We start from the raw sequence: 16,232 nt of genomic DNA, 5'->3' as shown, positions 1-16,232 counted from the left end.
GGTTAATGCCCCCCCCCCCCCCCCAACCATTTCCTGTTGCCGACCGCCACTGATTTTCATTGCTGGCAGAGATCAAAAACCATAAATTCAATGGCAGGAAAACGGGTGGAAAATGTGAGTGTTAGTGGCATTAACCACCTGGGTGCTAGCTGCACGGAGCGTCTCCAGCCCGTGGGTTGCGTGTGGGATACCTGTGGTCCAGGTGATGACGGGCACTGTCATTTCCATAGCCCCTGCTCCCATGTTTCCGAGGAGCCTTGTGCAGTGGGTCTTGTTTGTGCCATTAGGGCCCTGTTCCCTGGCTCTGGCAAGCTGCCCGGTGGCCAGCTGTTGAGCTGAGTTTGAGTAGCCCCTGCTTCAAGAGAGGAGAGGCCACTAGAAAATGTTATGGGTTTTTCGCTGGGAGGAGAAGTCTAACTCAAGGGCAGCATTGAGCTCCAGGCTTTTAATGGATGCCAGCGGCAGAGGGATGCTATCTGATCCGAATGGGAAGCTGGCTCCCATCCCAGTAAGCTGTTGTAACCCTGTAAGGCCTCTTATGAAATGAGAGGGCTCTCGGGCACTCCCCCACTGCAGAAAGAAGCAGCACCTTGTAGGTTAAGCTACAAGCAGGGACTTTCCTTGGCAAATTTCTCTTCTTTAGTGCTCTGAAGCAGGTGTCTACATCTGTCCCCTCCAGAGGGAAGTGGCCATGACGTGCACATTAATTGGAGCTGTGCAGTCAGAGCTGGGTTTCTCTTTCCCCACTGAAGGATTAGCCCCAGGCACTGCTGCCCCCATAGTCCTTGCAAACTCTTTCCTTCCATGATGTAGATGGAGGATATGCACTCCACTGCCAAGTCCCGTGATGCAAAGCAACATATCCAGGTACAGCAAGCTGTCAATTTTAAATTGCTCGTGCTGCGCTTAGAAAGCTCCATCCCTTCTTAGCCGGGCTTGGAGACCCTGGAAGCCCCTTATTTAAAATGTTTGCTGCTTTAATTGTAGAGTCAGTCCATGGTTTCATTTGTCCTCTCCCTCCACTCCCAGGAGCAGGGACTGTTTTTAAACACCCAAACCAGTCTGTCTTGCACCTCCAGATGTGACTAAGCGTCTGGTCCCATAGCTATTATTCATGCGCACTGTCTTGCTGCAGTCGGTGGAAAGAGCCCTACAAAGAGGTGGAGGCTGGAGCCCCACCGGGGCTGTGCCTGGGCTGGCAGTGTGGGTGGCGTGTGTTTGAATTCCTCGTCTGAGCAGGTCACACAGGACACTTCTGCTTTCACAAGACGTATCTCCCCGCCCTCTGTTGCTTGCTGTCCCCTAAGCTTTGATGGCTTGGGTTTGGGAAAGGGCTAGTTGCTCCTACTAAGTTGGGAGTGAACAGGAATGCTGTCTCGCCCCAGCACTTGACATTGCCCAGCTGGTTACTGCATGTATGGTCTTTGTGTGGAGCATTAGGCCCTGACCCCTGCCACCCAGCTTCCAAGGGAAGTGGTGCTGGCTCCTACCTTAGGGGTCTTTAAAAGGAGGCTTGATAACTACCTACCGGGGGTCATTTGAGCTTAAACTTAGTAGGGTTCATAAGAACCCTGTATTAATTCCTGCCCATGGCAGGGGGTCAGACTAGATGATCTGCTCAGGTCCCCTCCTACCCTACTTCTGTGGAACTGTGAAACCCATGGGTAATAGCTGGCTGCAGACCTGTGACCGGCCAAACACTCGTCACAGATTGAGGAGAGCTGCTGGCAAGGGCCTGGGCGGCCATTTGGTCATTTCCTGATGTCCCGCAGCGGGCACTCACCTGCCCTCCTTCACCCACACAACCAGGGAGATCAGCTTGGTGAGCATGGACCTGCTTACAATGGAGGCTGCTGGAAGGGCTGGCATGGCAAACCACTCTTCCTTGACCCGGCACCCGCAGGGGACTAGCTAAAGCTGCAGAGGACAGCGGGTCTGTCCCTCGAGCCCCTTGTCTCCCATTGACCTTCTCAGCTCCGGGAGACAGCTTGGCCTTGCTGTAAAGCAGCTCATGTGACTGCAGTAATCCGCAGCCAGTAAACAGCTGGGCAGGAAGATTGCAGAAGGAGTCGCCCTATTTTCCCGCACTGCGGGCTCTGCAAGAGAGCATGGGAGCCAGGCGGCTGGTGCTCTGGACCCACTTCCCCGCATGATGCCTTGGCCTCATGGCACAGCCACATCACCTGCTCGCCTCCAAGCCCAACTCCCACCAGGCATCCTGTACACTTGGACAGGAAATAGCCATTTAAAGTGGGCTCCACCAGCCCATCAGCAGAGCAGCGCATTTGGAGCAAATCCAGCCACAGCTACAAAACGATCTCGTAGCCGGAAGGCGCCTGCGTCAGCGTGAAGCTGCTAAATAAACTGTGGTTTGCGAGAGGTGATTGCTGCAGAAGTGGCTTCCTCTGGGCCCTTCCCAGATCTGCACCTGAATCTGACTCTTTCCCCACCCCGCTCAGAATAACACCCCTGGGCTTTGTTATTTCCAGCCCTAAATAACTCTCTTTTGGCGGAGTCATGGGCCGCTAACATGCTCGGCTAAGGAGGCTGCTCGCCAGCTGTCCCTAGGCTGGGCTCTTCCCCTGAGTGACAGCTCTGCACGCGCCGGCTGGGACTCCATGCGGCGACGTGCTGACAGCGTGCCTTCAGATGAGAGAAACTCCTTCCCCCGAGGAGTTCCCAGTCCAAAGCCTAGCACGGACTGGTGGGGAGAGGCAAAGGAGGCGTTAGTGTAATCACAGCGCCGTTTGCTGCCCCTCGCCCTCTTGTCTGTTTTTAGATTGCAGTAACTTTTCTGCCCCTTGTGAGGGTGTGAGCGAGTGGGGAACCTCCGGCTGTGGATTCCTGAACTTCTTCATCTCTCTGCATCAAAACTTAAAGGATTTTCGAGGGGAGCCTTAATTGGTATTAATCAGGTTCTGCCTTCTGGTCTCTAGTGCCATAGAGTACACGCCGTACGTGCAGCCGCTGCATACCGTGCTCCCTCGTTCCTCGGCCCTTTTCTGGAATTCATTAGGTAAAGAGCAACCACTTCATGCCTGTATGGTCTTTGGTTTCTCTTTTGGGTCTGCCAAAAATGCCAACAGGGTGTGTGCACAGCATGGATAAGTTGTCCGCTAGGACCTGGGCCGAGACAATCCCTCATTTCATATAAGCTCTGAACAGCCTTCAGAAGTGGCCATCTGTTACTCCCGGCCTGTGACAGATTTGAGCAGGAGATCTAGCTGGGAAAGGCTCTGCTTTCTATTCCCCTGAGCCATCACCAGGGAAAACCATCATTTTTTTTGTTTTCAAGGGCTAGTGGCGTGCACAAAAATGCATCCGTTGTATTTAAAGTGTGTGCAAGTGAGAGAGAGAGTGAGCGAGCATGTCACATGTATGTGCAGTTATGTATGTATAATTCACATAAATGCAGCTGCATTCACAACTCCTTCTCATTGCTGGCACGTGTACAATAGTTTCAACTCCTTGAAGTCACTGAAATCAGTCACTGGAGTGTTCTCAATCAGTGCCATTGGCTCAATGATAGTTTCCTACCATTTTAAGCCATGTGTTACATTAGACAGTCCATGAAACATCTTTGCTGCTGATGTTCTGACGTAGAGTTTTCAAATGTGTCGGTCTTCTACGTTCAAATGTGACCTGCACACTAAGGGCGCCTATACATGTGTAGCAAAGTTGCTCCAATGCACTGTAATTACAGTGCATCAGAGAAGACTCAGTTGTTGAGTCTGCTGGAGTATGGTAATTACCGTGCTCCAGCAGACTCCAGTGCCACGTGTATCAGCGTCCCTGCGCTGAAAAATGGCAGCAGGGACACTTTAAAGCTTGTTCGATGAGCTTTAGTTAAAGTGCCCCCGCCACCGTTTTTCAGCGTGGGGACACTGATACATGTGATGCTTTAGGTGCTTTAATTAGTGTGGCTCTTGGAGCCACTTTAATTAAAGCCCCCACTCCCGGAGCACATGTATAAATGCCCTAAGGAGTTCAGAGTTGCACTAAAAGTTAGTGGTACTTTGTCTTTTAAGTCAGGTAGGACAGAAGGAAGTCTGTGACCATGGGGAGTTTCTTCTTTCTCTTCAAGCGTCAGCCAAGATTGTTGATCCCTTCTGTCCTATCGCTAATGGTAGGGAAAAGGCAAAGCAGCCAGGTATATCAGGAGTGGCTTGGTTTTTCTTTGCATCTTTGTCCATGAGATCCCACTGAGGGTATGCCAGAACTTCAGGTCCACATACAACAGATCTATGCAGAGGGGACATCTGAAAGAGCCATAGATAATGGGAAGAAATAATCATTCCTTCCACTACACCAATGGTGCTCAACTTGTTAGACCTGAGACGCACCTTGTTCGACACAAGACTGAAGGCACCCCCCAGAAAATGTTGACTCTTAATTTGCACTCTTTTTTGGACTCCAGAAGAAAGTAGGTCGCTTTTCTGTTGCAAAGAGCTTAGAAAGACCACAGCAGGTCAGGATGTTTTTAACACCATGAATTCCTATTTGAAACCTCTGGGTTTATCTTGTGAATCATGTCTGCCCATCTAACATTGAAAGGATCTCAAAGGACCCTAGGGTGCTTTTTACAGGCTGCTGCACTGTGCAGAGACTTGCTAAAACCTTGTGTGTGTGGTTTTTAATTTGCCCCTGACTTGCAAATATTGCATGCTTTAATCATCATCAGTCCAGTGCTCAAACCTCCCCATTTTTTCTTTTAAATCAACAGGTACAGGGAGTTTAAATAGCTTGAATCTGCCAGAGGCAGCCACATACCGCAAACGGATACTGAGAGCATTAGAAACTTTTCCCACCTGTTGCACAGCGCAGGCAGCAGAAGAAAGTTGTTTTGTTTTTTTTAAAAGAGTGTCAACTGTAAAAACTGGTTCTTTCCTTGCATCCATGTGTTTGCTGTGATCTATACCTGCCTTGCTGAAGGTGTGCAGGGCACTGTGGAGTGAGGGATCTTTGCTAAATAGGGCACTTGCCCTAAAAAGGTTTGCAGTCTTCAGGCACTGCCTGTGAGAGCCCAGAACAGGGTAACGGAGCAGCACATGGATGTTGTAGCAGAGCTCTTTTTCATGGCGAGTAGGGTTTAGAGAGTCCTCTGATGGAGGAGAGGGATAGCTTCTGACAATATTCTTTGGGGTTGTCTTCATAAAGACAGGATTAGCCTTGCCTTGCGTTAGCTAGTGTGGTAACTCAACGCAGGAGCAGGTTAAAATCCTCATGATGGCAAGGCTTGCCTATAGTGTTTCACGTGCATTAGCAGGTGTAGGTAAACTTTAGGGTCCCCCCCAGTCTTTTCCCCAACCTGCCTTTTTAACCCATCTGGAAGGTACAGGTTGCTTTATTATTCCTAGGATTCACAGAAGCTAACTGCAACTAAGTGTGCACCATTTTTTTTCTTAGTGAAGATGGATCCACAATCCTCAAGAGAAGTGAGCATAAGTCTGCCGAGCCTTTGGTACATCACCTCCAGAGCTGCCCACCAGGTTGAGCTTGGCAAACTTTTCTTTCTGAAGGGTGACCAAAGGCTCAGAACTGGTTGGCCTCTTAGGTTCCACGCTGGCTTTGTAGCACAGGTTTGAAATCTTTCTCTGGCTGTGCACATGGAGCCAATTTGCCCTGGACACCATTAGAAAAGGTCTAATACAGAACTCCAGAAGAGCAATTATACAGTATCCCTCTTCTGAATGCAACCACCCTTCAAGTAAATGCTGCAGAGCTGGCCTAAGAAAGCCCATTTAAGTGAGGGATCTAAGAAGGTCCAACCTTGGATAGTCTATTTTCTGCCATATTATTCTGAACCAACAATTAGCATGAACCTGTTGCTTGGGTTGGAGGTTTTTTTCATTTCTCTCTCACACACATACACACAAAGACTTGCAGAAAAGAAAGAACCTGCATCTCTTGGCCTGTTTGTCAGCCATAAATGCAGCCCTGCCTGTTAGCTGAGAGACGTTCCCTCTTGAGCAAGTCAGCGACAAGAGGGGAAAGCATCTTCTAGGTGAAGCCAAGTAGCTGCTTTATATTTTCCCATGTTAAATCCTGTGTAGCATAAATTAATGTCCGTGTTCGTTTTGGATGTGGTGTGAAGTATGTTAATGTCTGAGGCTCTTTTTGAGTCAAAGTCCATTATAATCTTAAGAATCCTCCGAGACGTGTTTCAATGTCTGATGGGGTAGAGGGAGAGAACCTGGATTTTGGGAGCTTGCAGGCCTGGCACTGGGCTGCGATACTGAGCAGCCACCTCTGGCCTTTTGCTTGTTCCTCAGTCACCCTGGGAATAGCAGAGAGCATTTATGGGTGGTGGCCTCACTTTTTAGGAGACTAGTTTTCAGCAACCGCAGTTCTCACCCGCCCTTGCTTTCTAGGCTTTCCATGCCATATTATGCCAGTAGCATAAAGGTTTGCATGCAGTCACCTTGGGGAAATATGTCTTATGTTACTGATCCAAAAAGCCATGTATTCATACCTAGAATCATCTGCAGTCCTTTCCCATTCATGCTGTCCCACTTAGGTAACACCAATAGCATTTTGTATGGAGTTAGGAATATGTACCTTGTCACATCTAATGTAGTGATGAGGCTCCAGATGTAGACACCCAATATGGCTTTTAATTCCAAGAAGGCCAGAAGTAATTTGTGTTTGGCTATCTGTCCTCCATGAGGAAAGTGAAAAGGGCCTCTTTCCTATCCCCATGGGGGTTTTTGTGGCTATACCATGCCCAATGGTATTTTCCCCTTTGTTCAGCATTTTATGCCTGCATTTTGTCAGGGTTCCTAGCAGAAGACTGTTCAGGTGGCAAGTGGAGTCTAGCAGATGTTTCCACAGGTGAGTTGATTTTTTTGTGCTGGTTGTATGAAGTGTTGAGTTTCAGCTTCTGGTTGGTATGACTGGCACGACTGGTTTCTTTATGTTTCTGAGCACCTGGGCTATTTCTTGGGCTGAGGGACCCACCTGTCTGTCTCCCCCCTTCCCTCACTCTTTAATGGGAGGGGAATCCTAGAAATCAGATGCAGGTTTACCACAGGGGTTGCATTTCTACACTTTGGGCTAGATCCAAATCATTCTCACAGGCACCTGTTGGGCTTCAGTGGAATGAAGGCCCCTAAGTCACAAAACAATTGAGATTGATCCTCTCCCCCTTCTGACAATCGGAGGACTGCTTAGGACCCACAATCATTAGCTCCCTCCTAAAACATTTCCTCTGTGTTTTTGCCTGTTGTTGACTTTTCTCAAGCATCTAGAGATCAAACTCCTGCCTAAGCCTCATTGCAGTCCAGATCAAAGGTACCAAAACTCTGTCTGAGTCCTTCCACTGTTAGTTGTTCCCAGAACCTGCCTGGTGCCTGTTCAATGCTGCCAACGTACGCACGCAGCACCCCGTGGGCTCTGGTCATTGGGGCAGTGCCTGCCTCTTGCACCATAGCCTTGTGCTTCCACTGCCCCTGAGGGGACTCCAACCCACACCCCTCACTTCCCAAGAGAGTGCCCCCCGCATGAGGCTGCAGGCTAGTTTGGATGGATAACCCCACATTACTCCTGTTGAATAATGGGTACTCTAGACTGCAAGAGTCATGTGGCAAAATGAGAGCGAGCAAGGGAGAGCCTGACTCTGTAGCCCCGAGAGAAGTGCAGGGGCCAAGCAGGGTAGCCCAGGGTTATTTCTGTTTTTAATTAGTAATTATTGGATATAAAATGCACACATTTTGTTACTGAACTCAGTGGTGCTGTCAGTGCTGTAGGTGTCCTGGTCAGGCAGGTGCCTTCTGCCTCGGTGCTCTCAATCCTGGGATGATGGTGGGCACCTCGCATGCAGCCCTGGGTCAGACACCTAATTTCCAATGGGGGAGGGTGGGACTTCAGACATGCCTCTTTGTCTAGCACATCCTATTAACTCATCCTGAGTACCTGCCTGCTCAGCACTTAAGCTCTCTGGATCCCTGTATGGAGATGGCTGCTTGTCTCCATTGACCATATAGGGATCCTAAGCGCCCAACTTTTTGCACTCAAGATGCTCTCTCAAGGCAAGGCCCCTCTGTGATCAGTATTGCAATGGTCAAGTGAAAAGTAGTTAAGAGGATGATTTGGACCTGGTCTCCTGCCAGATTCACTGATCCAGGCTTGAGTAGCAAGCAGAGGTGCGAGGTAGATGTACACCTGCATGTTGGGAGTGCCAGGACCCTGCAGCTCTCCTTACTAAGGCTAAACTCTCATGGAAATCAGTGGGATTGTTACCCAAGCCAGGAGTTAGCCTGGGCTTGGAATGGGTATTTCACTGATATGTAAGTAACAACACAGGGTGAGGGCAGTGGGTGTGCGATTCAGCATCTTAAGGAGCATGTCTATAAAGTACAAAACACAAGAGTTGAACAGAGCAAACCCCAGAGCCAACTGCCACCAACCCATAGGGGCTGAGAACCTGTAGACATACCTGCTCAGTCTGAAAGCCCCGTGAAGGTCAGGGTGAGAGTACAGGCATGCATGATAGACCTGTGAGCTCCAGCGTACCTGTGTGTACTCCCCAGACCTTTGCTGGTCTTTCACAGACCAAGTAGATATGTCAGTACAGACACCTTCCTGTGTAGCTACATGAATAAAGATAGCATGCATCTCTGATAATACTTATCTTGGTCTGTGAGGAAGGCATGCTGAGGGCCTGAGCACAGCAGCCCTAGGTGCTGCCATAACTCGTCCTGCATTTCTTGGATAATTATATGCACCGGTGGAGTAGAAGCCACTCTTAAAAGTCCCTCTTAAAATTGTTTGAAATTTAAAAGACCCAAGGATATTTTTTTATTAGACCTGTATAGCTGGGAGAGCTGGTGGACAAGCTTTCAGGCTGCAACTACCCTTCCTCAGGATTAAATAAATTTTAAAAAGCCCTTGCAAGTTCAAATGGCTTTTGTGTAGATTTTAGACTCTTCGAAGTTGGTTTTGTCCTTCAGATGAAATTAATAAAGCTGCTATGTCACTTTTAAATGGAGCTCCACCTTCCTCCTCAAGAACAAGCCGTTGCTATTAACAAAGTCATCTAGAGAATATGGGGTTCTAAAATGGGTATTTTAAAAGGACAAATCAGCCTAGGTATATAATGCTTACTTTATGAAAAAGCCCTGTAGACTTTACTAGGGATTGTACAAATACATTTTTGTAGGCAATATAATAGGATTCTATACCAATGGCTTTGAAAACCTCTAGAATTTAAGAAAAAAAAATTTGCACTATGGTTAACAGATTTTTCAAGGGGTAACACAGAAGAGAGTTATTAAAATGTTTACGGAAAAATGTAATGAGACTCATGCACTATTAAGTGACTCTCCAGAAGCTTTAAAACGCATCAACCAGGATCATGGCATTTTGACCAGTTTCAGACATCACTGTTCTGGCTGTACTTGTATTTGAAGACCCAACAGGACTGGACTCCAACTGAGTAGGTGTTTTCCATCTCTAATTCTTATGAAGCGTTGTCCTGAGAAATCCTCTCTAAAACAACCTTTGCTCCCTTTCCTGTATCATTTAATTCTCATTCTCTTTTAAGTAAGTTTCTAAATTTAGTAAAAGATGGAAACCATGTTGTTCCCCACCCCCCAGCATTTTTAGCTAGTTATCAGAAATGCCTGGCAACGATGCAGACAGCTGATCTGACCAGGTTTGCCCTTCCTTACACTGCAAAGCCAGCAGATCGAGGGAACTCAGCAGCATGGTAGCTTAGTACGTAAAATGTTCACTGGTGACATCCTACAGCATTAGGAAGGGCTTGGGTCACAAGGGGAAGCAAACAGGTTTGGTCTCCTGCTCCCATACAGAAATTGGCCAGTCACTTGAAAGAGGCCCCAAATTAATATCTTAAGTCTGCACAGGGGCAAAGCTGGGCAGGGAAAACTTGCCTAGTGTGTGTTAACACTGTGTTCCTCTCTCGTTTTTGAGCTCTAGTTACTCTCAGCATCCTCCAAAGATGAGGGAGGGACAAGTGACCTAACCAACAGGTGTCAGCTCCAGGCTTGGACTTGGTTTACCACAAAAATGCCCAAGCTTCTGCTTTGCTACCTCTTCCAGCCCTGCTCACTTTTCAGCGACAATAAAACAATTGTTTCAGCTAGAGGGTGATGAAGCACTGGAACGGGTCACCTAGAGATGTTGTGGAATCTCTGTCCTTGGAGCTTTTTAAGCTTGACAAAGCCCTGGCTGGGATGATGTAGTTGGGGCTGGTCCTGCTTTGAGCAGGGGGTTGGACTAGATGTGACCTCCTGAGGTCCCTTCCAACCCTTGTTTTCTATGAGTCTATGAAATGCTTGGGCATTTTGAGGCATCCTCTCTGCTATCTCTTCCCAAAAGGGAGCTGAATGTAAGAAAGTTTGGTCCCCCAATAAGCACGATTTACTTTCTCTCTCCAAAGACAGCAGTAAGTGCAAGAAATAATGCTGACAAGCTCTGCAGAACTTCCCCTCCTGGCCTCCAGTTCCTTGTGTAGAAAGGGGACCCCTGGCTTTGGCCCATGCTTGCTCTAGCCAGAGAAGTGGCGGGGTAGGAGATGCTGGGAGAGAAACGTCTACTAGCACATTGTCACAATAGGTTTTGCTCTCAACAAGAAATGGGGGGAGGAAATCAAGGCCAAGAAAACACATCTAGGGATCTTAAGCTGAGTGGGTTGATTCTTCAAGTCCTGAGCAGCCAGCAGCTTCCAGTAAAAATAAGCTAGTTTAGCGGGAGCAAAGCGATCCCTGAATGCAGGGTGCCTTGGAGTCCAGCATGTGCCACTGTCATGAGGCAGGGCGGAGAGTTCCCACTCACCTGATCGCTGTTGGGTCCTTGAGCACTTTGTCTGCCTCACGCTATTCTGACTAAGCAGAGGAGGAAGGCATGCTGCAGGAACAGGATGAGCCAGGACAATGGGAAAAGTGAGTCACCGTCAATTTTAAGTAGCACTTGGCAGCCATATGGCAGGTAATGCTGGCGGCGTCTATAAAGTGGCAGTTTGATGCATGTAGCTGTGTGTGTGCAGGGCTTCAGGGGCAGACTACCCTGGCTGCAGAATTGCTGTCACTTTCCTGGGAAGTTTTCATTTATTGGATGAAAACCATAGGGTTTTTGTTTTGCGTGCTGTGCTTGGCTGACAATCCAAGGACCAGTCCAGGCCGAAGCCTCAGCATGGCCATGAACAGGTATGTGTTTCTAGCAGTGGAAATTTTCCACCACTAGAAATAAGTCTGGGAGATGGAGCAGCACAGGCATTCAGCCTGCAACTGCCTCTTCTCCATCGCTTCTCATGCCCTCCTCAAACTGGGATCATCCTGGTCTGGGGAAAGCGTGGGGAGTGGTGGCTGCTCCAGTTCTCCTGGTCCTTGGGCATAGTGAGCAGATCAGGGGCTCTAGTGTAAGGAGCAGGTGGGGAGCAAACAGCGACTGCTTCTCTGCCCGCTGCTAGTGCCCAGCAGCAGAGCGAGAGTGGACTAAGCAGTGCAGCAAAGCCCCTGCCTGCTCCTCCCCCAGTCTGTGGGAGGGGCAGGAGCAGCTCCTCCCCATGCCTCCTCCAGACCAGGGTGACCGCAGTCGCAGCCCTTCACCACTCAGTTCCTCTGGGTTCCCGGAAGGAGTCAAACAGCAGGGAAGTGTACATATGTTCATTCTCCCAGGAGAAAGTCTGCTGGGGGCAACTTCTACCAGGTTGGAGATGGATTATTTTTCTCCTGGAACAGCCATTTTTGTTCCTGGAGAAACCATATGGATGCCTTCAAACTCATGGTTTCTACTGGGAAAGTTGAGATTCTCCCAGTAGAAATATAATGTCATACGTGACCTGTGTTTTATTATAAATCACGGGTCAGGATCTGCAGCTTCCCCTTTCTGGCTAAGTCTCCATCCATAAACTACCCTGCTGCCGCCGCTTTTCTTTTTGCTGTTCATTTGTTCTGTAAGTCCCCCTATTTTTGGGTGGATCTGTTCTGTTCTAGGTTGTGCGTGTGTGCAAGAGAGTGAGAAATGGCTTTTCCAGAAGCAAATGGGGATTTAAAAGCACATTTGAGGTCATAAAGGCTTGCAGCTTTTTTCTCAAACCAGTGCTGGGTGGAGCAGTTTCCACCTTTCCTGCCTGAGAGGTGCTGTGGGGTGACTGTAGTGCAGTGTGAGAATACCGTAAGGCTGAGACATGGTGTTGGGGGCTGTCAAATGCCCCAGCCTTTTAATCTTGAGGGGAAAAAAAAGAAAGCACTTTAAGCAATCTCCGCCTCCAGGTTGTTTCTGCAGGACAAAACCCCTGGAGTTGTTGCACCTGTATCCTGTCTCGGCAGGTGTGTAGTAGGAGGAGGGTAACTACTTTGCATGGTGTCCAGGCATGGTCTCCTCCCTTCCTCCTGTTCCTCATGCCTGGTTAATTTACAGAAGCCCCTATTTTACTCTTAGAGATTTTCAAATTCTCTGATGACCTGAAGCATCTTCACTGTTGATTGCCTAATTGATGACCCACTAAAGGGGTCTGATTCTTTTTATCCAGAACGCGGAAGGGGAAAAAGAGAGCTGGGTCCCCTTAATGCATCTCAAGTTGAGCTTCCAAAAATGTACCTTTTTCACATTTGGAGATCATGGTAGACCCATCTCCCAGCCGGAGCAAGAGGGGTTCTGTAATGGGGCAGTGCAGTGTTACCAAGGACAGTGCCAGATGGTCCCCGGCTGATGGCATGATGGTCTCACTTCTTGCTCAGACTTGTAACCTGGGCATTGTCTTTGACTCCTCTCTCTTCTTGGCCCCACACACCCCAGCTGTGTCCTGTTCTGTAACATCTCTGAGATGGGACCTGTGGACAACTACAGTGTCATCCTCTCCCAGTTTGATGATTGCATCCCCCAGTCCACATCGAATCCACGCACAACACGTAGTGTTGGGGTCATACCCAGCCCTTGCTGCGGCCTCCCCTTGACTGTGTCAGACACAAGGCTTGCGTTCCCACCTGTACGGCCTGGCTCAGCCCTGCTCCTCCCTCTGTCCAACACCTGCCGGCTAGCATGCTCCCCAGGCCTTCCAGTGGCCGCTAGCAGTGTTGGCCTTTGTCTGCATCTCTTGCAGGCACCCTTTTGGGCTTCCTTCCAAACAGCCTCATTTCTCCCCTCACCCCAAACTAGTCACAAAGGCCCTCTCTTTTCCTTGCTATTGTGATGCTCTGGGTAGCTGAGAGCGGCCTGCTGGGACCACTGCTGTACCCAGTATTTGTGTGACACTGCACAGCCAGCCTCTGCAGATGCATCTCATGCATCTCCCACTAGTTTCCTCCTCCCATTCTCATCCTCCCACTAGTTTCTTACACTCTTGGGCTCTCTGGTTCTCATTCACATTGCAAACTGGGGCAGGCAGGAGCCTCCACCGATTATGCGTGTGCTGAGCCCTAAGGAGCCCTGATCAAGACCTGGTTTTTGGGCACTGTCCCAAAGCAGGACACGCTCATCCCAGCTGCACCCTCCTGCTCCAGAGCCATGAGCACCCGCTCCTATTGTCTCTGTGGCTTGGTGCATTATTAATAATGTTTGTTCCCAGCCCTTCACCAGGTGGGAGCAGGGCTGAACCGCAGCAGAGCCGTTCAGCCAGCAAGCAGCTGCATGCCTCTCACTCCCCCACAGTGATGGGGAGAGCGCTTTCATGGAGCTGGCCCGACTCGCAGGTCTGTCGTGGGAAAGATGCAGGAGTTTTTGGCCTGGGGATTTCCTGGTTAATACAATTGAAAGGGTCCAGCCTCAGTGCTTGAGGGGACCACGTGCCAGCTAGATTAGGGCTAATCAGAGCCCAGCGCAGGGACAATCCTGGCCCTGATGACGGTATTGCAGCAGTTTAATCGTCTTTCTCCCAAGGGCGATCATCTCTGCCGCCCTCGCGCCTCTCCTCTTCCTCTGGGTTGGTGCTGCTGTGTCAGATGCTGAGGGGATTTAGCTTAATCCTGTGCCAAGGGGGCCGTGCGGGCCTCTGTCTCTTGGACGCTTCCAAGGTGTGCTGTGGCATGGGGCTGAGGCAGCACCCATGCTGCCATCTTTCCACCCTAGGCCTGTCTCCCTAGTGCTTTTCTCTGAAAGGCAGCAGCTGCTCCCTGCTGTACACTGGCACCTGTCTTGGGATCAGGCACACTCACCTTGTGTGCCCCTGGCTGCTAAGGGGATCAGACACTTGCAATAGCAAAGTCTTTGGAGGTCTCCGGGTAGTAGAACGTGCCCTAAAAAAAATGCCAGATGTAGGACACGGATGCAGCCCCTCTGAATTTCTGCAGTGGGTAGATGCTTCCTAGGGTTACTCTGAAACACAGGTGTTGGCAGAGCACATTGAGGGCTGAGATGAAAAGTGCAAGAGAAGTGCACGGTCCCGTGAACTCTCTGCCACCCCAGCCCCCGGGTCAGCCACCTGCACAGGGCAATTAAGACTTAATCCTTCCTGTCTGCACAGTAAGCGGTGCAGGGATACTGAATAACTACTTCATGGGGCCACGCACTCAGGCCTTGGCCGGTGAGATGTGGCTTGATGCTGCAAAAGATCAGGAAGGAATTTGCCCCCATGGTCTGATCAGTATAGACTGCAGGGGTTTTGCCTCCCTCTGCAGCAGGGGATGTGGCCCTCTCCAGGGATCTTTTGAGTGTGTTTTAGCAAACTCCCTTCTTGTCCTTGCAGTAGCAGGACACTGGCAGTGCCCTCATTCCCCTCTTTACCTGCAGCGAGTTGGGCTGTCTTTGGTGTTTCGTGTGGTGTGCCTGGTAGCTGTGTATGAGGGTTATTCCCAAAGTTTTTAAGAATAGGCTCAATGCACCCTGGTCTAGTCAAGGCTAACTTCCTTGAGCAGGGGGCTGGACTAGACATGACCTCCTGAGGGCTCTGCTAGCCCTGCTTTTTCATCTCTCCTGCATTGTACAAGTCACAGGCCTGTCAGGACAGGAGCCCATTATTTCCTAGAGTTTGATTGGCCCAGCCCCAAGACCTGAATGAATGGCAAACCTCTATGGATGGATCTGGGGTTTTGAAAAGTGGGGTGCAAATGGTGTGGGGCATCATCACCTGTAGCACAGTGTGCATTTTTTCCCAGTTAAAACAGAATGAGACGCTTTACTAATACACTGGGGGCAGGAACAATATTATTCAGTATAGGATCAAAGCAAAACTGAATACAACTACTGAAATGTGCACTAAATTGCTAGATTATATAAAACATTTTTAAAAAACCACAGCAAACTAGGTCAAAAACAGTAAAAAGATATTGCGCTGTTAGTCCTGTAGTCATCGTAGTTAAATGTACATCTCTTCAGAGTCACAAAACAAAATCTAGCTGCCTCCATGCCTCCAGTGCTTCACTGTCAGTCATTTCTACATATGAGTTAAAGTTACCTCACCTGAATTAAGGTTTTTAGCTGGAGCTAAGAACAGTCTGCAGGGCTGTGAAACAGGAGAGAGACATTCCCAGGAAGGGCTAACAGATGGCAACATTGCAGAAGAAAGGATAGTTTGACTAGTGGACATCAAGACGGTTAAAAGGGAGAGAGGGCTGTTAACACCTATGGAGTGGAGAGAGATTAGCAGGAACCAGGAAGATGACAAGGAACCATGAAGTCAATGGACTCCCTCACAGCTGCCTGAATAGAAACGCTTCTGCTCCTTTGAGGCAGTTGGTTTGAAAGTTTGGGTGGAGCAGGAATCAAAGCGGGGTGCAACTGCAGCACTGTCCTCCCCCCTTCCTCCCCCCAACCAGATCTGTGCCTGCAAACACCCATCTTTTGCTTTTTGTCTCCCCAGGCCTCGTCCAGATCCCCGTGAGCATGTACCAGACTGTGGTGACGAGCCTTGCGCAGGGTAACGGTCCCGTGCAAGTCGCCATGGCGCCTGTCACCACGCGGATAGCAGACAGTGCCGTCACGATGGATGGGCAAGCCGTGGAGGTTGTGACCTTGGAACAGTGATGCTGCCGCAGCAGGATCATTCTGGTGTTTTTTTCTCGTCTCTTACGCGAATAATTTTTTTACGCCTCTCCAGAGATGCAGTCAGGTGGCACCGAGGCTCGCGGCTGGGGAAGCAAAGGTTTTGTTAACCTTTTTTTAAAAGGAGGGAAAAAACAAATAGCAGAGGATGTGTGTTCAGTGCATTTTTATAGCGCCGCTCTGATCCCGCAGGAGTGAAAAGCCCATTGCTGACTGGACTTTCCTTCCGCCGAGATTTAAAACCAAAATGCAGCTCCACTCCCCCAACCCCCCGACCCCCAGCCCTCCACCCC

The 16,232-nt window shown here is 49.4% G+C and overlaps 1 protein-coding gene across 2 annotated transcripts in view; it reads left to right on the top strand.

Annotated features, from left to right (window-relative positions):
• NRF1 (nuclear respiratory factor 1) overlaps window positions 1-16,226 on the top strand; it is a 72,248-nt gene extending 56,022 nt beyond the window's left edge. Inside the window, exons 11-12 of one of the 2 annotated variants that reach the window (XM_019509674.1) lie at window positions 6,775-6,831; window positions 15,758-16,226. In XM_019509674.1, the coding sequence (XP_019365219.1) occupies window positions 6,775-6,831; window positions 15,758-15,921 (221 nt within the window). In that variant the 3' untranslated portion in view covers window positions 15,922-16,226. The remainder of the gene's footprint in view (window positions 1-6,774; window positions 6,832-15,757) is intronic. The other variant, XM_019509675.1, reaches the window with a different exon arrangement.
• Window positions 16,227-16,232: the final 6 nt, after the last annotated feature.

This window comes from Gavialis gangeticus, unplaced genomic scaffold (genome assembly GCF_001723915.1).
Source record: "Gavialis gangeticus isolate Ggan-Ray unplaced genomic scaffold, GavGan_comp1, whole genome shotgun sequence".
NCBI classification, from domain to species: Eukaryota; Metazoa; Chordata; order Crocodylia; family Gavialidae; genus Gavialis; species Gavialis gangeticus.
This window is presented reverse-complemented; position numbering and strand designations above follow the sequence as displayed.